This window comes from Fistularia commersonii, chromosome 5 (assembly GCF_037954325.1).
Source record: "Fistularia commersonii isolate RoL2024-O1a breed Wild chromosome 5, RoL_Fcom_v1.0, whole genome shotgun sequence".
Classification (NCBI taxonomy): domain Eukaryota; kingdom Metazoa; phylum Chordata; class Actinopteri; order Syngnathiformes; family Fistulariidae; genus Fistularia; species Fistularia commersonii.
In genome coordinates this window covers 20498617-20525570 of record NC_141288.1, presented here as the reverse complement: position 1 = coordinate 20525570, position 26954 = coordinate 20498617, and the positions used below count along the sequence as shown (strand labels likewise).

The 26954-nt window shown below is 47.7% G+C and overlaps 1 protein-coding gene across 11 annotated transcripts in view; it reads right to left on the bottom strand.

Moving 5' to 3' along the window:
- cacna1c (calcium channel, voltage-dependent, L type, alpha 1C subunit) overlaps positions 1 to 26954 on the bottom strand; it is a 142996-nt gene that overhangs the window by 48774 nt on the left and 67268 nt on the right. For all 11 annotated transcript variants that reach the window (XM_086147285.1, XM_086147287.1, XM_086147286.1 and 8 more), the window contains exons 4-6: positions 5794 to 5933; positions 1233 to 1372; positions 325 to 477 (exon numbers count right to left, since the gene is read on the bottom strand). In XM_086147285.1, the coding sequence (XP_086003411.1) occupies positions 325 to 477; positions 1233 to 1372; positions 5794 to 5933 (433 nt within the window). The remainder of the gene's footprint in view (positions 1 to 324; positions 478 to 1232; positions 1373 to 5793; positions 5934 to 26954) is intronic.

Genomic DNA, 26954 nt, shown 5'->3' with positions numbered 1-26954 from the left:
CATGCGTCCCAAAAATCGATTTTGAATTTAAAATCGACTCTTTTCGCCGCTTCTTTTTACGAAAACGCACGGAGGGCTACAAATGTAAACACAAGCAATAAAGAAATCAATTTGACACGGCGTGATGCTAATTGCACCGCTACGCTACGCTAACGCCTCTCCCAGGACCCATCACGTCTCCATGACGACGCCCAGGTCCGCGTGCACCGTTGGGAGGGTCATTCATTCTCAGGATGAGAATCCTGAACACGCTCGCGTGTAAAATGACGTTTGAATAATTAATTGCGCACACACATCCATCCCATAATTCGAGCGAGGTGCCACCTGTGTCGGCGTGAGCGCAGGTCTTGTGCATCTTGCCCATGAAGAGCTCCAGGCCGATGATGGCGTAGATGATGATGACGAAGAGGACCAGCAGGGCGATGTGGAGCAGCGGGACCATCGCCTTGATGATGGAGTTCAGCACCACCTGCAAGCCTGCGGTGGAGAGAAGACGTGATGTGCGCGTGGAGGAAACGGATAGAGATGAAGATGCGGAGGTTCTTCTTCTGGAGGGATGGTAGATGTTCTGGAGATAAAGTCACGCTGAGGTTCGTGGATGGAGGTGAAGAGAAGAGGCGGGAGCTTCTCCTCAAACATCTCCTGAGGACACCGCATGTTCTGACGTTGACGGAACGACGGCTTTGGAAAAAAAAACAAAAAAAACAAAACAAACAAAAACAAGCCAACCATCTGCTGTCCCACAGGAGCCGGACGGTTGCCATGACAACCGCTCAACACCCCGTCAAACGGTGCCGGACCGGGCGGACGATCAAAACACGATATTGGATTGCTGACACTTTTAAATGGCAGAATGTGAGTTACCGCATGGACACACACACACACACACACACACACACACACACACACACACACACACACACACACACACACACTATCCTCAGCTGTCTTTTCCCTTCTTTGAATTAGCAATTTCCATGGCAACCGGTGTGGCCAGCATATCTGCTGCTGTCCAGTCTTGGGTTTCTGGCAACGCGATGAGACGTGTGTGTGTGTGTGTTTGTGTGTGTGTGTGTGTGTGTGTGTGTGTGAGCCCCTATCAGCTCCAATCTCTGGTTCATTCTTCAGCCACCTTGCAGGTTCTTCATCCACACCTGATCCCCAGAGGCGCCTGTGCTCTTATTGCTTTCTGCCCCCCCAAACCTCTTCCACCCCAGAAGGTCTGTACTCACTGGGCACCCCTGAAACCAGCCTGAGGGGTCTGAGGACCCTGAAGGCCCTCAGGGCCTTCACGTCGAAGCCCGCCGCCTTGCTGCCGATGGCGGTGCTCCCGTCGCCCTTGGTGGCCTGCTCCAGGATCGCGCTGAACAACCTGCAGGAGCAGAAGAGCGTTGAGACCAGCGGGGCCTGCGGGAAGGCCGAGAGGACTTCCATCCACAGTCAAAGTCATTTTTATGGAAAATATCTACAGCGGGAGGAGACAGTTCTCCGACACGCTAACGGTATTGCTGATAAAATATTCATCCATTCATTCATTCATTCATTCATTCATTCATTATCTAGACTGACTGAACTGGGGTCAGGGGTCATGGGGGGGTGGAGTCTTACTCTGCTGTCATGGCAACAGATGGAAACATACATTCACTCACACACACGTCATCCACAGATAAACAACCATTCGCGCAAACACTCGTTTATTCACACATCATATAAAGACTTACAAAAATTTACTCCTTCATTCCACAACAACTTTATTTATCCTTAAGAAAATTGTTGTGCCAGAGTTTCAAGTAAAACAGAACAATAATAAATATGAATATATAGTAGGAAATAGTAGGAATAGTAGGAAATTGTATAAACAGTTAAAAAAAAAATAAAAAAGGGGGGGGAGGATAAGAAATACAAATAAAACTATAAAGTGTCAAAGTTAAGGCTATAGAGGAATTAATTATTAATTATTAATTATGTTTTTCTTGTAACTCTGGCATGACAATTTCCTTCGGGATAAATAAAGTTGTTCTTATTCATTCATTCATTCATTCTTAAACCTAAAAAAGAAAAATCACCCACTTACTGTAAATTGTAATAATTCATATGTATATATAATCATAAATGTTTATGAATATTTCATTTCATAACAGCTGCATGTGCAATATTTTTTCATTCTCTTGTTCACTCTTTATCTTTCACTTGGTACTTAAGACCTTAAGACACTTTATAGTCTTGACTTGTCATTTACACACTTTATAGTTTATTTGTATTTCTCATTCTCCCCCCTTTTTTTCATTATTTGTAATTTTTTCAATTTTTTTTTACTGTTTATACAATTTTCTACTGTTATTTATATTGTTATAAGAATAAGAATAAGAACAACTTTATTTATCCTGAGAAAATTGTTGTGCCAGAGTTTCAAGTAAAACATAATAATAATAAATAATAGTAGGAAATTGTATAAACAGTTAAAAAAAAAAAAAAGGGGGGGGGGAGAATAAGAAATACAAGTAAAACTATATTCAAAGTCAGGGCTATAAAGTGTTTTAAGTCTTGAGCGCAAAGATTTGAAGATTCCCTGCGGCTGAAGGAAGAGGAATTAATTATTAATTATTAATTATTAATTATGTTTTTCTTGTAACTCTGGCACAACAGATTCCTTCACGATAAATAAAGTTGTTCTCATTCATTCATTCATTCATTCAGTCATTTTTATACCTTAAAAAAAAACTCACCCACTTACTGTAAATCATAATAATTTATCAGTATATATATTCAGAACTGCAATATTTCATTTCATAACAGCTGCATGTGCAATATTTTCCATACTCTTGTTCACTCCTTATCTTTCACTTAGTACTTTAGACCTTAAGACACTTTATAGACTTGACTTGTTACTTACACACTTTATAGTTTATTTGTATGTCTTATTCTCCCCCCCCTTTCATTTTTTTTTTAAATTTTCCAATTTTTTTTTTACGTTTTACACAATTTTCTACTATTATTTATTATTGTTATGTTTTTCTTGCAACTCTGGCACAACAATTTCCTTCAGGATAAATAAAGTTGTTCTTATTCATTCATTCATTCATTCATTCTTAAACCTAAAAAAAACCTCACCCACTTACTGTAAATCGTAATGATTTATCAGTATATATATTCATAACTGTGCAATATTTCATTTCATAACAGCTGCCTGTGCAATATTTTTCATATTTGTGCACTCTTTATCTTTCACTTGGTACTTAGGACCTTAAGAAACTTTATAGTCTTGATTTGTTACTTACACACTTTACAGTATATTTGTATTTCTTATCCCCCCCCCTTTTTTTTCATTTTTTTTTTTTATTTAAAAATTTTAATTTTTTTTTTATTTTTTTTTTTACGGTTTATGCAATTTTCTTCTATTATTTATTATTGTTATGTTCTTCTTGTAACTCTGGCACAACAATTTCCTTCGGGATAAATAAAGTTGTTCTTATTCTCATTGATTGATTGATTGATTGATTGATTCATTCATTCATTCATCATCTGCCGCTTATCCTGGGGTCTCTCCCGGCTGTGATTGGACGAGAGTCGGGGTTCACCCTGGACCTTCACACACACACACACACATAAAACACTCATTCACACTTCATGTGCAAACCTTCACCCTCTCATTCTCACGTCTTCCACACACATTTATCATTCATTCTGTCGTCAAGCAAATATTCACCCCGTCGTTCCCTCATCGCACAGTCACACGCTCACCCTGTCATTCACCCGTCACGCACACACACAAACGTGCACGCCGTCGTCGAGGCGGCGCGACCGTGCGCTCCTTCATCCGCACGGACGTCAGGTTGGACCGCCGGTTCAGACGAGTCTGCAGGGCTGCAGAGGAGCAGGAGGTCCGGCTCGGCTGAGGTGATGGGATGTGAAGGTTTGGAAGATCAAGGCGGGGACATACATTTGAATGGATAACTGCTGGCGACTTGCGGAGTGTGTGTGTGTGTGTGTGTGTGTGTGTGTGTGTGTGTGTGTGTGTGTCTCGGAGGCTGTTCGGCACCCGGTGCAAGCTCTTTCACCCATATGGTGAACATTCCAGAGGGGAGCGAACTCTGTCACTTCCCATCAATACACACACACACACACACACACACACACACACACACACACACACACACACAGAGTCAAGCAGTCATTCATGGACACGCACTGAGGGACTTCTTCTGCTACACCTGAACATCTCCCGTATGTTTGCATGTCCTTCCAGTTTGTTTATGTTTCATGACACGTTTCCCCCGGAGAACCTGAGAAGACCTGTGAGGACCTGTGAGGACCTGCAAGGTCTTGAGAAGACCTGCGAGAACCTATGAGGACCTGTGAGGACCTTCTGAGCTGGTCAGAACATTGGATTGTGGTCAGGAGTGCCTCTGTTTGAAGGACTACACCTGAGTCACAGGATGAGCGATGACCTCACAACCTCCAACCTGGAACCTGCACGTGGTCCTCAGACCTTCTCGGCCGAGCCAGACTGACCGATGAGTCATGCATTCGTTCATCTTCTAGAGAGACATCCAACCATTCACCTTCTCGTTCAAACATCTGGACAATGTAGGGTCTCCAGTGGACCTCCTGCATGTGTTTGGACCGTGGGAGGAACCCTGAGGAACCCCACGTAGGAGAACATGGAGACTCCACACAGAAAGGCCCTTTGTGGGAATCCAAGCGGGGACCTCCTGGCTGGAAGGAGGAGGTCCTGAGAACCTCTCCACCTTCTGAACGTTTGATCGCATTTGAAAATTTGAAAGAGAAAAGTCATGGAGGAGGAGACAAAAAGGAGAGGGGAGGTTGTGTTGCTGCCATAGGCTGAGGATCACCTCCAGACCACCTCTGGACCACCTCTGGACCAGCTCTAGACCGGCTCTAGACCTGGACCAGCTCTGGAGCAGATCTCTGGCCAGGGGGTCTGGAGCCCAGTGTGTGCAGTCACAGGTGGATAATGTGACTGAACACTTGACTGGACACGGAGTCTGAGTGTGTCTGTAGGCCAAAAGGCACACACACACACACACACACACACACACACACACACACACTCACACACACAGAATTAGACCACTTTTGTGATATTAATTTCCCTGTCAAGTCATAACAGTCTACACTAAGCACAGCTGGCACAGGTACGCGCGCACACACACACACACACACACACACACACACACACACACACACACACACACACACACACACACACACACAGAGGCACAGAGGGTTTAGCAGATGGGCTATGTTGCTGAGTTGCAGATAAAGAAAAGCGGAGCGAAGCTTTGCTATCAGCATCTGACAAACTAATCAGTTTAGGGCTTCACAAATCCACCGCAGGCGGGGTTTGGAGCTCGGCAGCAGATCCAGGGCCGCTGAGATGCTCCTCACACGTCCACGTCCAGCACGGACTGACACACACACACACACACACACACATAACATGTCGCCCAACCTCTGCAGGAAAACAAAATGCATTGTGGAGAAACCAAAATAGAGGGTGATGTTAATTTTTCTCTCTGAACCTCTCCTGGAGAAACATCAGCCACCACCTTTTCTCCACACCAGCTTAGGAGGTGATCAGGAGAAGATCCAGACAATGTAGGGTCTCCAAAGAAGCTCCTGCATGCTTTTGGAGGAACCCGGAGAACCCTGAGGAACCCAAAGGGACCAACTGGCTGTGACTTGAAGGTGTTAACACACAACTAATCATCTGGTCCCAGGAGGTATCTCCTGGGATGGATGCAACCCCATGGATCTTCTGGCTCCACTCACCCGACAACCACGATGATGAAGTCCAGCAGATTCCAGCCGTTCCTCAGGTAGGCGTTGGGATGGAAGAGCAGGCCGTAGGCTATCACCTTCAGGAACGCCTCCACCGTGAAGATGATGAGGAACAGATACTCCACGCGCTCCTGCAGAAGAAAACACACCTCGGTTTATTTGATCGCTTCGACCGAAACGTTTCGCGGCGGTTGAAGGAGAAGCTGTAAAAATAGCTGGGTGGTAAAAATACCGCAGAAGAATAAAGAATAAAACCGTCTTGAATGTAAAAATACGCCGACCTGTGACCTGTGACCTCTGACCTGTGACCTGTGACTGCGCCCCCTGCTGGACAAAAGTGGCGACATCACCCAGTGTTGTCACGGAAACGACATCACATTTTATAAATGTGGCGGCAGGTCTGATGACAGCACGGAAATAAAATAATTTTACAATCTTTATGCATTTATTCCTGCTCGTCTGTTCCTATTTATTAAGGTAAGCTTTATTGATCGCCATAGGGGATCACAGCAGCGTAACAGTTCTAGTGTCAATAAATATGAATATAAAAATATAAATATAATATAAAAAGAGTTAGAAGACAATTAAAAACAGACACAAAAAATAGACAACAAGGATAAGAATAGATGATAAAATGGGGGAAAAAAAACAATGGCAATGGTGAGAATAAAAAACCAAAACAAGGCTAAGAACAGAAACGGTAACAATAATAATGACAAAAATAAACAGGATGCGAATGGAGCGACAGCGACACGGATAGAAGTGGAGAACGGCGTGACGACAGATGTCGCTCAGAGTTGAGCGCCGTCCAGAAAATCAAGAAACAAAAAATAAATAAATGGACCTAAAAGTTAAAGAACATCCCCTCCCCCCCCCCAAAAAAAAATCAATCAATCCGTCGATAACAATTAAATTAAACAGGCACTCGCGATGGAGCTATCCATTCCACGTGTGTGTGTGTGTGTGTGTGTGTGTGTGTGTGTGTGTGTGTGTGTGGAGGAATGCGATGCGTGCTGAGCTCCTCCAAGATTGTTGTGATACTGATGACCCCCCCCCCCCCCCGCTGCCCCCCCACCAGATCCTGGGAAAATGTCCTGAAACAGCCTTGACGGAGAGACAGAAGGATTATTTAAAGATCTGACAACCATCAGAACCCCTTCGTGATCTCACGCTTCCTCCGTCACTTTCAGCTCTGAAGAACCAGCGCCGCCGTCCAACCTCAAAATTAAGAACGGAAGAACGGTGCGCGGAGCTTGGTAGAAGGGGTTTCCGCGGCGGAGCGGCTGCGTCCCAGCCAGGCGTCACCCGGTGCAACAGGAAACGTGGGATACGGCGGCGGAAAGCACGCCGACACCGGACTCGAGAGCGGCGGAGACACTTCTCCATCTGGCAATCGGATGGACGAGTCCAGGTTCGGAGGTCGCCGGGAGAACGCTACTTGTCTGACCACATTGTGCCAAGTGTGAAGGTGGAGGACCCGAACCCTAACCCTTCTGGTGCGACCTTGTTTTTGGCCCCTCAGTTCCAGCCAAAGGAACCCTGAGAGCTTCAGCATACCGAGACATTTTGGACCATTCCATGCTAACAACCTTCCTTTTCCAACATGGCTGTGCACCAGTGCACAAAGCAAGAACCATCAAGACATGGAGGACGGAGTCCTGTTCTGTATATTTCCTGTGCATCGTGTATTTGCAAGTGTATTTGCAGTCCCTATGTCCTCTATTGTAAGTCGCTTTGGATAAAAGCGTCTGCCAAATGCAATGTAATGTAATGTAATGTAACGTGGAAGCGTTTGGGAACGACGGCCACGTAGCCGTCCGACCTCCACGCGGCCTTCGGATGAGCGGAACGGTGCGCGGGGATCTTGGTAGAATGGGTTTCCAAGAGTTCCAAGCCAAGCATCACCCAGTGCGATGTGTAGCATGGGATGCGCGGTGGGAAGCACGTCAACACCGAACTGGAGAGCGTTGGAGACGCTTCTCCATCTGGGAATCTGATGGTCCGGGTTCGGAGGTCGCCGGAGGAACGCTACTCGTCCGGTGGAGGGGGGATTCTGGTGCGGCATTGATTTTGGCCCCTCAGTTCCAGCCAAAGGAACTCTGAAGCTCCAGCATACCGAGACATTTCGGATGTTCTGACCTCAACCCAAAACAACACCAGGCCTTCTTGACCAACACCTTCAAAAACTCCCATAAACAGACTCCTGAAGCTTGTGGACGGCCTCCTCCTCCCCCCCCCCAAAAAAAATTGAAGCTGTTCCAGCTGCAAAGAGTGGATCCACGTCAAATTGATCCCTATTGGTTGGGAATTGGATGTCAGCTGATATGTAAGTCAAGGCTGATACTTTTGGCCATTTGGTGAATTTTGCAGGGCTTTTGCGGCGTTTGTCATCGCTGCTGGTCGTCGGACTTCACCGTCTTGGCGAGGTCCTCGTCCGCACGGCGTGGATGTCGTGTCTCGTGGCGGCAAATAAATTTTCTTTATTTGATAAAATGAATTTTAGTTGAATTTCACTATTTTTTTTTAATGTTAGAAAATGGCTATTTCATCACAAAATAAAATCAAAAAACGAGTTACAAAAAAAAAATCAGCAAAATAGCGAAGGTCCACTGTGTTGGTAAATATGGAAAGTCTTTTTTTTAGTCTTTATTTTTGTCTTTTTTTTTTCACTGTCTTGTCGTTGCATGTGTTGCTGCTGCTAACCAATTTCCCAATCATTGGATCAATAAAGCGCATCTCATCTCATCATCAATGCTGAAACTTCAACCATCTCCTCCGTCCGCCCGCTGTTCTCTCCCACACACACACACACACACACACACACACACACACACACACACACACACACACACACACACACACACACACAGGGCCAGAGGTCCGGGACAAAAAGGCCAGTCAGGTCTCCAAAGTCCAGCCTCTTCCCTGGGAAGAATCCAGCCAACCTGATTTAGTTTCCCCGTCCTTAGAGGGAGACGCAGCGTCCATATGAGCTTCAAGAAGATAAAAAGATAAATAAATGTGTTGACGGAGATGTTAGAAACAGTCTATAAATAGTCTTCCTGCGTTTTCCGCTGGTCCGTATCTCCGGGAGCAAAAGGAAAGCTTCCAATCTGAGCAGCTCTGGGCGAGTGAACGGGTGATTTAGGTTTATTATCATTTATTAAATGTTTAAACGCTTCATTTGCCGGGTCGTGTGAATGAAAGGGTGACAGGAGATCCTCCAGAGGCGCTGCCCTCCAGAGCCTGGATCTTCTGCAGAAAGGATCTGGACCAAAGATGGAGCCTCCATCGTGAAGCCTCAACGCTCACACTTCCATTTCTTATCATCTACATCTACGGTAAGGGGTTCAAGAAGGTTGGAACGGGTGGAGAAGAACTTCGGCTTGAGTGAGAGGGAAGGTGGAGGAGATGGAGGTGGGAGAGGACGTGGAGACACCGAGGAGAAGATGGAACGAAGAGGTGGAGATGTGGAAGGTGAGGAGGAGCGAGAGGATCTGGAAGGAGACCATCCGAGTTTGGAGAGAGGAGGTTTATGGATGGAGGGAAAGAAGACAGGAAGTCAGTTGGAATGAGAGGAGAGGGTTAGTACAGGCGCCTGATTGGCTGTTGTGGACTGATGGAGGCAGATGATTGGCTGTGGAGACCGCCGAGGTCAGCGGCCAAAAGGAAGAGAAGAAGATGAGGGAGTGACATCTTGAAGACCAGCTGATCACAGATGGCTTCTCTGGGAAATCTGTTCATTCATTCATTCATTCGTTTGTTAGTGCGTTCATTTGTTTGTTCATTCATTCATTCGTTTGTTTGTTTGTTCATTCGTTCATTCATTCATTCGTTCATTCATTCATTCGTTGGTTGGTTCTCCACCACCTGTCCTGCACACCTGATATCCAGAGCTTCTCACTAACACACACATTTTCAATTTGTGTGTCAGATACAGACGGGTTTTAATTCCATGTACAACCCATAATCACACGCACGGATGCATGCACACACACACACACTCACATACACACTCTTTTCAAACCCGCTGTCTTTCACACACACACACACACACACACACACACATACACACACACACACACACACACACACACACACATACACTCCTGTGCTGAATGTCTGCCGGTGACGGGCAGACAGCGCGGCGCTGAGACGGACAAAAAAGGTGAGAGCATCTGGTCAGAGCAGTGCGGCCACACACACACACACACACACATACACACACACACACACACACACACACACACAGGGCAACATGAAGAAAGGGCGCTGGTAATCTGGTTAGCGACTGGAGGGGAATGAGAGGGTGAAAGAGTGCGGGAGAGTTAATCTGGTTAACTGTGATAGGTCAACTAAAACGCCCGTCCATCAGCCCGGCCAATCAGATTGTAGCGTTGACATTCGACCATCACGGGGGGGTGGTCTGTTCTCTGTGACCTTCTCTGAGTGTGTGTGTGTGTGTGTGTGTGTGTGTGTGTGTTACACTACCCACGATGTTGAGGGGAAAAAAAGCACTCTCTCTCTTTATCACACACACACACACACACACACACACACACACACACACACTTGGGGAAGTTGCGTGTGACGAAGACGCTAGGTGGAATCCGTAAGTCCATCACCAGATGCTTCCGGCGGACTCTGGACGCCATCTTTAATCTGCTGGTCGCAGGTCAGATGGATTCTGGAGGCAGAAGCAGCCAGAGAAGAAGCAACCAAGAGGTCCAGGTTCTTCTGACCTGCTCCACCTCAGAGATGTTTCCAGGGCTCTACATTTAGCCCAGAATTAGGAGTTAGGAGCTAACGGCTAACTCTCCATTATTCCCCCAAACGCCGAGGCAGCTTCTCCTCCACGATGTCCACGTCATCTTCCTCCTCCTCTTCTTCTTCTTCTTCTTCTTCTTCCTCTGGTTTATTTTGGATGCCAGCATCACCCCGGTTCCTGCCGTGGTCCCTCACTCACGATCTCAAAGACTCCCCTGTAGTTAAAGAAGGAGGCTTCCTCCTGGAGACACATCTTCTCCAAACCGGCTGACGTGTCTCCAGATCCGTCCACATCTGGTTCGCCCTGAGTTGCAGAGCTTTCCTCCCCCACCGAAGACCTCCGGACCTTCTCGAACTCGCGGAGAACGTTCATGGTCTCACGTTTGGGCCCCGACGTTCTGGAGCAGCGGGAGGCGTCGGTCCCGTCGGGTGTCCCGACCCGCGGAGGTCAACCGTCCTCGCAGATCTTCGTCTTCCCGTCTCACCTTCGCTTCTTCTGCCGTTCCCGCTCTTCTGTAGGTGCCAACCAGAAGTTACCATAGAGACGGAGATGGGTTCTGATGTTGCCATGGAAACTGTAGGCTGCAGCATCCCTCCCTCTTCCTCACCAGTATTGTATCCAGAATACCCACACAGCATGCACTCCTAATTATAACTCTTGTGGCGGCATCAGGACTTCTTCTGCGTTCTTCTTCTGGGTTCCTCAGAACTCCACGCTGACCTTTCCAGAACATTTTTTTTTTTTTTTTTTGATAATCGTTCCACCAGGGGTGCGAGAAACACGCATCATTATTTACATTTAGATCTGCCAGGTTCCTCTCACGGTGGACGTTAACCTGGTCCAACACACACGTGTGTGTTACACAAGTGTGACGGAGGAATTCAGTTGAAATCCATCACTGGAGAAGACGACTTTAGCGGTTTTAGCGCAGGAAGATGGTGAAGATAGTGACCGATGACAACAGTAGTTACTGGATTTTTAATTTTTCTTTACCAGACGTGTTGCGGGCACTGGTTAGAACGAAAGCATTTGCGCGATTTGTCGTTCTTTATCGTCTTTTTTGCAGTATTTGAATTTTTTTTTTGTGATGCAATTGCCGTACTGAGAAGAAAAAAACTGTAAAAACTATAGTAAAATTCAACTAAAATTCATTTTATAAAATTTAAAACCTCCCTTGCGGACTCCTATCGCTGTTTTCACGCCAGATCTCAACATCTTGGTCCACTTTGTTTGCCATTCGCGTGAAAGTGTCTTTAATTTTACTCATTTAATGTATATTTTGTATTGTATTTCAATGTTTAATGTGCGCTAAAATTACCCAGAAGTGTTTAATGTACTCTATAAGTGTAAAACAGTCGATGGAGGGTTGATAACAGTTTGCGGGAGGTTGGTAAACGGTCGAGTGACGTTCATTGAGGCTTCATATATCTGGAAATACTATCAACATTATCACGTCTCGACCTCGCGGGGGTTCTGGGACCGTAACTCCTGCAAATTTCGGACTATTGAGCGCACCTGAATATAAGCCGCATCAGCTAAAAATAACGGAATAAATTTATGTGTACATATATAGGCCGCACTGATCAGATATTTACACAAACATTTTTTAACTTTTGATTAAATACGTACTGGAAACATCCACACATGCATGCTGGAAATGCTTTTTTTCCCCAACAGTGGCTGTAACACAGCTGATGGAAAAGATGAATAATAAATAAGACGAGGAAAAGTCCATCCATCTATTTTCTATCCCCGCTTTGTCTATCTTGGTCTTCCTTCTTCGCACTAAAACTGTTAAAGTCGTCTTCTTCCGCGTCGCAATCGAACGGCCTCAGAATTTCACGCTCATTTCATGGGTCCGATGTGACCGGGCTAAAGACGCTAGTTAGCCCAAAAAATCCCTGAATTAGCCGCATCGTTGTTTAAGCGGCAGCGTTCAAAGCTTGTGAAAAAGCAGCGGCTTATAGCCCCGAAATAACGGTATTTGGATAGAAGGGGTAGCGGCAGACGTTTTTTCTTGTTTTGTTTTTGTACAGGTTAGTGCTAAAGGTCAGAAAATAATATGATGATTGTAAATAGCATCTTTAGAAGGGATCACTGTCATTTCTGGATTATTGAGCGCACCTGAATAGAAGCTGCACCAGCTAAACATGACTAAATAAATGTGTGTGTAAATATATAGGACACACTTGTCTATAAGCTGCAGGTGTTCATGTTGTAACATGAGATGTTTACACAGAAACATGTTTTAGCTGTTAGCCGATCGCTATCTTGGTCTTCCTCCTGTGCGCTAATACCATTAACCGCTAAAACGGCTAAAGTCATCTTCTTTGCTGTCGGAATTGAACAGAATCAGAATTTCACGCTCATTTCACGAGTCCGATGCAACCAGGTTAAATGTTTTGGCGGCGTGAAGCTCGTTAGCCCAAAAAATCCGGAAATAACGGTATTTGGATATAGAGAGGAGGAGCAGCAGAGGGTTTTTCTTGTTTTGTTTTTCTCACAGGTTAGTGCTAAAAGTCAGTAAATAATACGTTAATGGTAAATGGCATCCTTAGAAAGGATCACTGTCATTTCTGGATTATTGAGCGCACTTGAATAGAAGCTGCACCAGCTAAACATGACTAAATAAATGTGTGTGTACATATATAGGACACACTTGTCTTTAAGCTGCAGGTGTTCACGTTGTAACATGAGATGTTTACACAGAAACATGTTTTAGCTGTCAGCTGATCGCTATCTTGGTGTTCCTGCTGCGCGCTAAAACCGCTAAAGTCGTCTTCTTCGCCGTCGGAATCGTACAGAATCAGAATTTCACGCTCATTTCACGAGTCCGATGCGACCAGGTTAAATGTTTTGGCGGCGTGAAGCTCGTTAGCCTCTCCAAAAATAGCAGCATCGTCGTTTAAGTGCTCGAAAAAAACAGTAGCGGCTTATAGTCCAGAAATGACGGCACGTCTCCACGTGAGGGAACATGGTTGCACGTCTGAAGGTCTTGGAACCGATAGTTTGATCGGATTCCCGATCAGCTCCCATCCTGCCCTGGAGCTTTTGAGCGCGGCGGCGAGAGCGCAAACGCTACACTGACGGTGTGACGCGTGTTTGGAACCGAAGGCGGCTGAATAGAAACCTGTCTTCTTCTTCTTCTTCTTCTTCTTCTTTCTCCACCTCCTCCTCAGCTTCTTCTTCTTCTCCTCTGGTTTTAAAAAAAGTATGCAAGCTCTCCCGCAGTCGTGATTTATCTTTTCTCTCGTTCGCCATCCAAGAAGAGCAACAACAAATTCAAAGCCGAGGACGGCTAACACACACACACACACACACACAGATACACACACGCGGTGACACGTGCATACAGAATATTGTGGACTTTTTTTTTTTGTACTTCCTATAGCCTGTTGAGTATGAAAGTAAGAAGCAAAAAAAAAAAAAAAAACAGTATCCAGGCAACAAGCGTTCCAGCTGGCAGGTGAACACAGAGCGCACAAAAGGAGGATGCAAAGCGAGCAATTAAACGCAACAAATCTGCAGGTCTGCCGTTCGCCGTCGGTGACTTACAACCCGCAACGCAATTAGCGGAATGGCTTTTCCTTTTTTAATATCCATTCTTATAACCCGTAAAGGAAGCGTTGTGCTTCCAGGACCTCGGCAGGAACACCTCTGATCAATCAGCAGGAAACTGATAGATACCAGGACGCGCAGGTGCAGAAGAGACGCCACGATTGGACTAAAAATAAAAGAACGCAGGGGGCATTCATCATTCCACGCAGACAGCCAGGAAAAGTGTGTGTGTGTGTGTGTGTGTGTGTGTGTGTGTGTGGGAGATATGCAAAAGGTGGGGGTCGGTATAAGCAGGTACACTTATTGGTACCCTTGAGACATGTGAGGAAGGATACGGCTGGAATTTAAAAATAAGAGTGTGTGTGTACAGTAGATAATAATAATAATAATTATAAGAGCCCAAGGTGAACACACACAACTATGGGTTTGCATGTGTGTGTGTGTGTGTGTGTGTGTGTGTGTGTGTGCAGACACCTGACACACACACACGCACGCAGAGAGGCAAACACAAATAGGTTTAAATGAAGATGAAGTGCAGGGATGCAAACAAACACACACACACACACCCACACACACACACACACACACACACACACACACAGGCACACAGATCACCGGAGTGCATCAAGATCTCAGTAGCTACGAGCTAAAGTGACAACGTGAGATAGATTATTAACTCACTGCATGACTCATGCTGTGCATCTGTGTGTGTGTGTGTGTGTGTGTGTGTGTGTGTGTGTGTGTGTGTGTGTGTGATCTAATATGTCCCTTGGTTGATTGTGCGGCAGTGAGGTATGGGGAGGGGAGAGAACGTACTGGGAAATATATCTACATGAACCTTGCAGAGGTTTCCACCAGCGTCTCCATGACGTCCATCTGGACTCACAATCCCATTCAATGGAAATAAATATGTTTTCATTCACTCGTTCATTATCTTCAAATAGAGAGAAACTCCCATCATTTTCTCATTTACAAGTCATATCAACATTAATCACGGCGCTACCTTCACACACACATACGCTTCCTCCGAACCCTGATCTCCAGCGTTGTCAAGCCGTCGGTGTAAAACAAGATAAATCACCGTCTCTGCTCATTAGCGCTCCCTCCCGCTCCTTCCTTGTTCCCGTATTCCCTCGGCTCGGCCGCCGCTCCGCCCTCCATATTCGCACCCTCCATCCCAGCGTTCCCGTCCACGACCCGTCTGCAGAGCGGGAACGGATGAGGAAAGGTAGCATGACAGCTTAAATATAAATTCCAACAGCAAAGAAGATGACGTTAATGGTTTTAGCGCGCAGCAGGAAGACCAAGATAGCGATCGGCTAACAGCTAACAAATGTTTCTGTGTAAACATCTCGTGTTATAGCGTGAACACCTGCAGCTTCACGACAAGTGTGTCCTATATGTGTACACACACATTTATTTTGTCATGTTTAGCTGGTACGGCTTCTATTCAGGTGCGCTCAATAATCCAGAAATGACAGTGATCCTTTCTAAAGATGCCATTTACCATTAACGTATTATTTACTGACTTTTAGCACTAACCTGTAAGAAAAACAAAACAAGAAAAACCCTCTGCTGCTCCTCCTCTCTATATACAAATACCGTTATTTCCGGATTTTTTGGGCTAACGAGCTTCACGCCGCCAAAACATTTAGCCTGGTCACATCGGACCAATGAAATGAGTGTGACATTCTGATTTCGTTCAATTCCGACAGCAAAGAAGATGACTTTAGCTGTTTTAGCGGTTAATGGTTTTAGCGCACAGGAGGAAGACCAAGATAGCGATCGGCTAACAGCTAAAACATGTTTCTGTGTAAACATCTCATGTTATAACATGAACACCTGCAGCTTATAGACAAGTGTGTCCTATATATGTACACACACATTTATTTAGTCATGTTTAGCTGGTGCAGCTTCTATTCAGGTGCGCTCAATAATCCAGAAATGACAGTGATCCCTTCTAAAGATGCCATTTACAATTATCATATTAGTTTCTGAAACAAAACAAGAAAAAACCCTCTGCTGCTACTCTCTATATCCAAATACCATCATTTCGGTACTGTAAGCCGCTGCTTATACGACGATGTGGCTGATTCAGGGATTTTTTGGGCTAACTAGCGTCTTTAGCCTGGTCACATCGAACCCACGAAATGAGCGCGAAATTCTGAGGCCGTTCGATTGCGACGCGGAAGAAGACGACTTTACCGGTTTTAGTGTGAAGAAGGAAGACCAAGATAGACAAAGCGGGGATAGAAAATGGATGGATGGACTTTTCCTTGTCTTATTTATTATTCATCTTTTCCATCAGCTGTGTTACAGCCACTGTTCCAGCATGTGTGTGTGGATGTTACTGGGATGTATTTAATTCAAACTTAAAAAGGGTTTCTGTGTAAATATCTGATGTACAGCGTGGACAAGTGTGACCTTTATATGTACACATTGATTTATTTAGTTGTTTTTAGCCGGTGCGGCTTATATTCAGGTGCGCTCAATAGTCCAGAAATTACGGTGGATGCAATTTTTGTTTAACTTTTAATTAAATGCATGCAAAAAATGCTTTAGATAAAATAAAGAAACAGTAGCTCCCGTAGTCATTGGTCACTATCTTCATCTTCATCTTGCGCTAAAACCACCGCGTTGTCTTCTTTAGTGATGGATTTAAACAGAATTCCTCCGTCACACACTTGGTCGTCGCCCGCGTTGTCACTTGTGTAACACACACGCGTGAATGTGTGTGTGTGTGTGTGTGTGTGTGTGTGTCGGGATAAATATTTGGTCGGCATGAAACTCGCTAGTCGGCAAAAAAAATCCATATATTAGCCGCGTCTTTGTGTTCAAACGTGTGGAAAAAGTACCGGCTAGCATACGTGACAACAATTCACCCTCCAGGGTTCTCCGTCCTTCTGAGAAGATCTCCTGAAGGTGCAGCTCACGTCTGGTGTCGGACCTGAACGCTCGTTTTCCTGAGAATCTCCCGCGGTATCTGCTGTCTGCCAGAAGACGCCTTGGAAACATGAACACATCTGTGCGTCTTCACGTTGGACCAGAAGGAGACACCATTAATGTCCACCGTGAGAAGAACACGGCGGATCTAAATGTAAATAATTACGCGCCTGCTTCTGGTGGAACGATTGTCCAAAAACAAAAAAGTTCTGGTAAGATCAGAGTGGAGTTCTTGCGGTTTATCTCATGCTAAAACAGCTGCGGCAGGACTTGACTGTCCAAAAGCGCCTGTGGACGGAAGCCGGTTTTCCGATGAGCCCGTCTGTGAAGTCCAGGAGAACCTGAGAAGGTGTCCTCCTGGCTTGGGTCCGTTTCTCTCCCCTGGATTGGTTCCCCTCGCCCCCTTTTTTTTTCTCGAAGTTTGTCTTTTTATAGCTGGCGTTTCAGCGCTTCAGCGGTGCTACTATGGTAACAGCAGGGGAGTGGGTGTTAGCGGCTAATCCTGTTTGGGTGTCATGGTGGCGCAGCGACGCCGTCCTGCAGGCTCTCCTCGCTCAGCAAGGAGATGAGATGCGAGGCTTTCATCGAACTGAGGGTTCCCGCTGACCTTCTCGCGTTCCCCCGCGGTTTCTCCGACGTGCTCGCCGCAAATCGGTTTTCTCTCCGTTGCCGCTTTTTGTTCAACTCCGATTAGCTTCCGGGAAGTAGCCTCCTCCTCATTCAGGAGTTGAAGCTAGCTTCCGCTCCTGAAGCTCCACCCTCCAAAAACAAACCACAGGAGAAGAAGAAGGGGAAGATGGACAACATGGAGGTGAAGTTACCACAGCGTTCATGGAGTGATATCCATCTTCTCCGTGCACTGCGGAAAACCCCGTTAGCCGTTAGCACTTATTCTGACCAAAATGTAGATGTTCCAGAGTAGCTTGGACCTCACTATTGCTCCATTTCTTGACGCTTCCACCCATTTTGTCCGAGAAAACATCTGAGCAGTGAGCTCCAACGTCCAGAGACACCATCTGGTGATGGATTCGTCTTACGAGTTCCACCAATCAACCAATGAGCGCCTTTGGAACCAGAAAAAGTTCCTGGGAGCAGGAGCTAAGATGATTCATGGACCTGAGGTCCACGCTCCCTGGTTTCTCTGCTGCCTCCGAAGCATCTGATGACCACATCAGAGAAGGCGTTGGAGAAGCTAGAAGAGCTTCGCCGTCCCGTGAGTCCAACAGAGCATCATCTGATCACGCCGGCTGCTTCCCTTTTCTCTCACCGCGCTCCGGTTTGGCTGATTTATTCCTCCGCCATCATCCCGTGGTGATTTCTCCTTCCTCGTGCATCGGGTCCGACGCCGTCGCCGCTAAACGAATTGCCCGGGAGACGCCGAGGGATCCGTCTCATCCCGAAACTTACAATTATAATGATATAGAGTGTATTTTTTTTTTTTTTTTTTTTTGCTGCTGCAAATAAAAACGTGCGTTCCCGTGGGGTTTCATTATTCTTGGAGAACCATCACGCCGCATTTCGTACTTTGGAGGGTTTCCTGATTCGAAATTCGCCCGACGGAGCGGCGAAATGGAGCGTTAAAAATAGCCGTGTGTAAAACAGGGAGGGAAAACAACGTCCTCCTAGAAAATGGACATTCATGATGGAGGAGCTGGTGCTTCTGGAGCAGATGATTCAATCAAAATGAGAAGGAGAAACCCTGGAAATAACATTTTCAAGGGAGTTGTTTGGAGTAAAATGAAACATCCTCTCAAATGTGCCCCATGCAAACCGCTTAGCTTAGCGCGCTGCATGCTAAGCTAGCGTGCTAGCGATGCGGACCGGAGGCAGCTTCGGAGGTGAGATCCGATCATCTCAGCTCCATGAGGTCCAGAGCCTGGAAACCTCCGTGGGCTGGAGATACCATCTGGCTCGGAAGGACACGCCTCCTAACCTGGGGATCTTCAGACCTTCTGCCAACCTGCAGGGTTCTCCACAGCCAATCATCTGCTTCCATCTCACCTTCTCCTCGATCTCCAGCCGCCTTCCTGGCCTCCCTCCCTCCCTCCATCCATAAACCTCAGCATCCTTCCACCTGGATCTCCTCCATCCCTCCTCTGTCCACATCCAAACCATCCCAGTTTAGCTTTATCTCCAGAACATCTACCACGGACTCATTCCTGATCCTCCACAGCTTCATCCCTGCTTCCTGTCTTCTCCTCCGTGTCTCCAAATCCAGACACCAACCTGTTTGTACCCGAGGAGTCCAGAAGGACGTCTTTGAGAAGATGTCCATCATACGTCACCACATAGTTTGTCCAGCCGTGTTCAAAGACCTCCAGCAGACCCTCAGCACCACCTCGCATCTCCACTTTCCACTTGCAACCGGTCAAAACATGTGATTTGAAGCTTACACACACACACACACACACACACACACACACACACACAAGCCACCTACACACTTCCAATCAAGTCAGAAGAGAACATAAAGGATGTGCCTTATGGCCCCGTTACACACTGGACAGCCACGGCCATAATCACCCGGATCAAAGACACACACACACACACACACACACACACACACACACACACACACACACACACACACACACACACACACACACACACACACACACACAGAGTACATAGTGTGTTCTTTTAATTATGATGCACTGGCTGAATGTGGGCGTTTCCTTTGTGTGTGTGTGTGTGTGTGTGTGTGTGTGTGTGTGTGTGTGTGTGTGTGTGTGTGTGCAGCATTGCAATTACAGGATGTTGTCTGCACGGAGGTATAAAAGAAGAGGGAGGAAACAGCAGGGTGAAGGGCCGGGCCGGCAGCAGGGACCAGATCATTAGGGAGAAGATATGGAAGAGCAGATATTACAGAAGGGCCTTTTGCGAGAAGGTTCCTCGGTTCCTCGGTTCCTCGCTCATCTGCGTGGAGGTCCAAGCCTCGGCTGGACGGCGTGAAGGAATGTCCTCCTGATGAATCAGCCTGTGAACACCTTCTCCTCTGCGAGAGAACCTTCTCCACTCTAATTCCAAAAAAACCTCGGTTCTCGGAGGTCCCGGTCCAATTTTGTCCAATCCGGTTCCTCCTTGAAGATGTTCCCGGTCTGGTCTCAGAGGCTTCTATCCGTGTTCCACATCGGTCACCTGACTTCAGACTCCAGTAGAATTCAAAGTCACGCCAAATGTGAAAGAAATATCATCTAAAAATAGGAAAGGAAGTGAGATGTTCGGATCTGAATCTTCTCGTCTCTTCAAACGAACTCTTTTGAAATCTCATGTTGGGTGAAGTCCTTGTTTCGTGGCTCTAGATGTTCTACTTTTAGCCGCCGGCTATTTCCAGCCCGGCTGTTTTTAGAACATCACCTGAGCCGTCAACTGGTGTACCGATCATGCGGGACCGTCAGGAGATTTGCCCAAGTACCCCTCGGCCTGGAGACAGGAGGAACGTAGACCTTCTGCTCCATCCGAGCTCCTACTCTGAAGCAGGGTCACTTGACACTTCCAGAGGAACTCATTGGTGCTCGGCGATTGGTGGAACTCATAACCCAAGTCTTTTTAGATACTGAGGTCAGAAGCGGCGAGAAACGGAGCGACAAAAAGGTGCGAGGTCTTCTGGCCTGCTACATCTCAGAGGGGTTTCCAGGGCTCGCAGAGGAACGTCTACATTTTGGACCAGAAGAAGCGCGGAGTTAGCTAACGGCTAACGGGGTTCTCGGCAGTGCAGGGAGAAGATAAAACACTCCAACCATCTGATAGTTCATGGCACGTTGCTAATATGAGCTTCAGACTGTTAACCACCGCCGCAAAGCTAACAGGAGGCTACTTCCTGGAAGCTGGAAAAAAAGCGGCGTTGGAGAGAAAAAACGATTTGCGACGACCACGTTGGAGGAACCGCGGAGAACACGAGAACACGGGCCGTCCATCTTCATCAGCACTTTCCCGATCCACTCCCACGCGTGCGTCAGCACAAACCCTGCGTTTTCACGCTTCAGACCGTTAACCACCGCCTGGAGGAACGCAAAGCTAACAGGATGCTACTTCCTGGAAGCTAATCTGAGCTGGAGAAAAAAACGCGATGGAGAGAAAAAACGATTTGCGACGACCACGTTGGAGGAACCGCGGAGAACGCGAGAACACGGGCGGGTCGACGAAAGCCTCGCGACCCAACTCCTTGGTCTGACTGCTGCTAGCGTTGGAGAAATGAAAATGCACGCGCCGTTCAGGTTCTAGACGTCGGCCGTCCATCTTCATCAGCACTTTCCCGATCCACTCCCACGCGTGCGTCAGCACAAACGCTGCGCTTTCACGCCGGCGCCACTTTCTGATAGAATCGGCTGTGTCGGCTCAATTTCTCGGACCCCGTTCGTGCCAAGTGTGTGTGTGTGTGTGTGTGTGTGTGTGCAAACACGTGAGTTAGCCCCCCGTTAGCTTTCCACCCCGTTGTTGTGATGCAAACCCCCCGCTGAGTCTGGCACGAAGGCCGGGTCTCGCAATCCAGCCGTCATTACGATGCTTTTGTTGGCTCGCGCCGCCGCCGACCAACCCTCGGCCCCGCGAGAAGCAGCGCGATTCGATCCGCTACGGTTTTTTTCCCCCCCCCGGATTAATCCGACGTTTTTTTTCCTTAAGAAAAGGTCCGCCTCGCTAACTGCGGCGCCGATGCGAAGGCGTCTGCGGCACGGACGATGTAATTCCCCGCAACGCTTTCACGCGTCCGCGGCGTGAAGCGAACGCGCTCCCTGCGCCGTTTATTCGGCCCTGTGATGCGGCGGCGTTCAGACCCTTCTATTTTGACAGGGTTTATGAAGGAAACACGCCGCTGGCGCTCGACGAGCAAACGATCCCGAATTTGACACAGTGATAATGAGTCACTGTTGTGGACCGCGATGATAAGCCTCCCATTGGCCGCGACTGTCGAGCTTCCTCTCTCCTCCTCCTCTGTTGCCATTGTTAAAGTCTGAAGTCTCTGAGCAGCAGCGGCAGCCAGGCAATGAGGCCATGCTCACCCCAGAGAACATTGGGGGGGGTGGGGGATCATATTGTGTAAGTCATTTAAAATAAATATCCTCGGTAGAGCGGCGTTATATTTAGGAGCGCCGCAGTTCTGGAAGATACCGGGGGAGAACAAACCGCTGTATCGATAAGCCAACGGTAAACAAAGTGCTCTACAAATGCCGCACCGATAAGCGACTTGGGGTTCGGTGTCTCGCTCAAGGACACTGGCGCTCTGACACCAGTAGCTGGAAAGCAAATTCGAGGTCTTCTGGAGGCTCTCGGTGGTCCATCTTGGGGTCACGTCCCATCATGGCAACTTGACTTGAGGTTCTTGAAGGTGTTCCTCGTCTCATCCGAGACCCTTCTTTAGTTCTAGCGGGCTTTGGGGAGTTTCCAGGCTCACGCACTGACCTTAGCTTATGCTAACGTGTACATGGTTGGGTTGTAGGAGGGGGATGTGTGTTGTCAAGCAAATGTGGTTACCGACTACCAGCTACCAACTCGGGTGAGCTACTGGACTTCTTGCCTTTGCTGCCCAGCGGCGCAAACACTAATATGACGCCGTTACATAACAACCCCCATGTTTGCGGATGACATTGTGATCTGTAGTGAGAGCAGACAACAGGTAGAGGAACATCTAGAGAGGTGGAGGTATGCTCTGGAAAGGAGAGGAATGGAAGTTAGTCGCAGCAAGACGGAATATATGTGTGTGAATGAGAGGAACCCGGGTGGAACGGTGAGGCTACAGGGAGTGGAGATCAAGAAGGTGGAGGATTTCAGGTATTTGGGGTCAACAGTCCAGAGCGTAGGAGAGTGTGGAAAAGAGGTGAAGAGACGGTCCAAGCAGGTTGGAATGGGTGGGGAAAAGTGTGATAGAAGAACATCAGCCAGAATAAAAGGAAAGGTGTACAAGACAGTGGTGAGACCAGCGATGATGTTTGGACTAGAAACTGTTCCAATGACCAAAAGACAGCAGGCAGAACTAGAGGTTGCAGAGATGAAGATGTTGAGGTTCTCTTTGGGAGTGACCAGGATGGAGAGGATAGAGGAATGAGTCTATCAGAGGAACAGCACATGTTAGATGTTTTGGAGAGAAGGTCAGAGAAGCCAGACTGAGATGGTTGGGTCATGGACAGAGGAGGGATAGAGAATATATTGGTAGACGGATGCTGGAATTGGAGCTGCCAGGCAGGAGGTCTGGAGGAAGACCAAAGAGAAGATTTATGGACGTCGTGTGAGAAGATATGAAGGTAGTTGGTGTGAGAGAGGAGGATCCAGAGAATAGGGTTAGATGGAGAAAGTTGACTCGCTGTGGCGACACCTGAAGGGGAAAAGCCGAAAGAAGAAGAAGAAGACATAAGAACCCCCATGAACCCAACTGCTACCCAACAACGTTTGCCCCATTTGACTTAGACCAGTGCTCAACCCCAGCAGATCCAGACCAGAAGCTCCAACAGAGTCTGCTAGAACTGAAAAAGCCTCTTGGATCAAGCAAGCAAACAAAGTCCAGCTGCCATAATTAGATTGACTATGGGATGGATGGCAAACCAATGCAAGCCTGCTCTTGCGATCCATTGTATTATCCCTTTCCGGCAAACTGCAAAACACAGTGGGCTTAAATAAAAATCAGCTTTTTACTGCAGGTTGTGAGCAGGACTGGAAAGGTGAACCTCACCATCACTTGTTGACCCGCCAGCCGTGACTTTCTGATCATTCAGAAAGCTTTTACTAAAGGAAGCATGTCTTTGGGAAGTCCTCTGACGGCGCACGGCGTCGGGACGGTACGCTTTCAAAGCATGCCTTTCGGTCGAGGACAAACGAGAAGGACGGGAACAAACAACTCGAAAGAGGAGAAGGGCGAGATTAATAGGGGATGTATAGAAGGACATGGAGGAATACATGGTGATGGATCTGATATATGATCGGCTCCATAATTGCCTCCATTACAATTATGTTAAATGGAACCGCAACGTTTCCAAAGGCCATTAGCCTGCACATATCTGACGAAAGCATCGGTTTAAAGATCGGCATTAACATTTGGAATTATGCCCTCATTCTGTTAAAACGTTGAAATGCTTTCCGATCTTTCAGCGATCGGCGGTCAAAGTTTGTTTTCCAGTTATTACTTCTCAGTGTGTCATCCGTTCATCTGGGTATCATCTGTTTCTCCATCAGTACCCATGAAGGCCTGCCCAACCTTGCATCGCTTCACACATCTGTTTGTAAGTCCATCAACCAAACATCTCCGCCCTCCAGATCACGGCCGTTAGTTCTGCTTGCTAGGTGTTGGACCCGGCCTGCCCCCCACCCCGCCTCCACTCCGAGTCTCCTCGGAGGACCAAGCCGGAGCCGTAATGGAACCTCGGCTTCATCAATCATCAGGCACCTGGCAGGAAACTGACCCACCGGCAAAGTTCCTGTCAGCTGCCCGGAGCCAAGATGGCTGACACGGGGGAAGAGGGGCCTCTGTAAGGCAACTGGTGGGTAAGACTACATGTCAGCCCCAAATTCTAGGGAGTCCAAAACCTGTCTTTGTCAACGCACAGAAACACATGTTGACCGTATGTTATAAATTATCATCTTAGAAAACAACATCTGAAATGTGAACCCGGCGGAGGGGGAGGAGGAGGAGGAGGAGGAGGAGGAGGGTGCGGTTGTTAATCAAACCGACTTGTATTAAACCCTGACGTCCGTGACACCTTCATTTATCAATTCCTCAGCCAGAAGTCCCGCAGTGTTTTGCTCCGCGGATCCCGATCCCGGCCATGAATAAGACATCCTGTCAGGCTGTCAGCGCAGGATAAACACCCCACGCAACAAATGCCACTCCGGTCCTTCGACGCTGACCTCTGGGAACCCGGTCTCAATCAGCTAAGTGCCTTGCTCACAGGCCACTTGACAACAGGGAGCCACAAGTGAAAACTGCTTGTCTCTGTTTTTTGTTTTGTTCGTTTGTTTTTCACCCCTGTTGTCTGGGCATCCGGTCCGACACCCTGGCGACTTCCACCCTGTCTTCGCTGATGAATGTGATGTCGCATCCAGGATGAAACTATACAGGGCTTTTGGTGGTTACGAACACAATACGCAGGATCTCGTTCACCCATTAAGACACCGATGGTCTGGTTCGCGCCTCGCATGGTAGAACAACTGGGGGGTTCAGTGTCTTACCCAAGGACTCTTCGGCAAGCAGACGGGAGGAGTCGACTCGCCAACCTTTCAACAACCCGCTCGACCCCTTGAGCATCAGTCGCCCCATGGCCCCTTCAATGTGACTTTGGATCGGAATTATTCCCGACTCTTCTTCCGGTACTTGTATGCAGATGAACGGAGTAGAACTCTGGAGGATCTTTTCCCAGAAGGCTTCAGAATGACATCCAGTCACTGCTGAACATGATAGTGATGCTAATGTTGTATCGGGTTTCCTTCCTGCAGTAAGAGGAGGAGTTGTATGCTTTGGTGGACAGGAAACAAAGACCTCCCGTGGGGTTCTGTGGTGCTCCTTGGCGGTCCAAGGTGCTCTGGTCGGACCACAGAATGAAGATGTTGTCCATGATGTTGAGCAGCTTCCTCAGCGTCCTCCTCTAAGACACCTCCTAATGACTCCGCCTCCACCCCAAGGACTCCTCCTGGCCCAGCACTCTACATTGTAGAAGACGACACCACATGGTGGTGTCCACCATAGAACATCTGCAGCATGGATCTGCGAAACCCCATCGCAGAACCACATGCTGAGACGGACTCTCCTTCACACGTCCACAGACGACAACAATCATTCACAAACCCACGAGACAGCCGTCCACCGTCCTGAGGGTTTGAAGGCCAAGTTCAGGTTCATGTCATCTCCAGACCTCCATACCGCAGGGTTTACTTGTTGTGGACGTCCTCCTCGAGAGGGACGGAGACCTCTGAGACCGGCCAGAAAGCTCACCGATACAGGAGGTTGCGCTTTGAGACGGTTATTCCCTTCGGCGCCGTGGCTCGGATATTTCGCGTACCGTCAAGTCACGTGACGGCGCCGAGCTCGTTCTGGACGGCTTCCACGGAGGAGGTCCTCTTCGCCTCTCGCTCCGCCGATTTGCGAACCCCCTCCGGTGAATCCTCGGGGTGAAGCCGGCCGTAGCAGAAACGTCTCCGCTGCGTTTTTATTTCCCATCGTGTTCGTTCGGTGTCATTTTTTCCGCTTTTCCGCTGTTTTCCTTCCCTCGCTCTCCCTTTCTGATCTTATTTTTTTGTCTCTCTCTTTTACATCTTGAATCTATCAGTATCTTGGCAAGGAGACAGGGAGGCGACGCAGCACGTGGAGAGAGCGTACCCACAATTACACACACACACACACACACACACACACACACACATGTCTATAATTCCATTGTGTTAACTAGCTGGCAGGAAGACTAGCTCGATGTTTCCAAGGCAACAAGTTTGCGGATTCAGAGGCCTGGTGTTAAAGTGTAGCAGGGAGGCCTTGCAGGAGCAGGAGGTCTGGTTCTTAAGACCTCCTCCAAGGATTCGGTGGATCCTGCCTGGACTACTCATTCATTCATTCATTCATTCATTCATTCAACATCTACTGCTAACCTGCACTCAGGGTTGAAGGTGTGCTGAAGCCTGTGATTGGACAAAAGTTGGTGCTCACCCACCCTGGACCAATCAGAGCACCTCATCTAGAGATGTTCAACCACCGTTCACCCTGTCGTTCACGCAGCTTATCGACGGAGAGGAGACCGTGAAGCTTGGAGGGTCAAGCTTCAGGACGGGACTCGCCGGTCCACCTCCTCCTGAAGGACAAGGGTTGTTCTTTTGAAGACGGCAATGTCGGTACGCTGGCCAGAGAAGACAGATGGTTGCAGAGACGAGTCAAAGAAGTCTGAGGAGCCTCAGACGAGACCTTTCA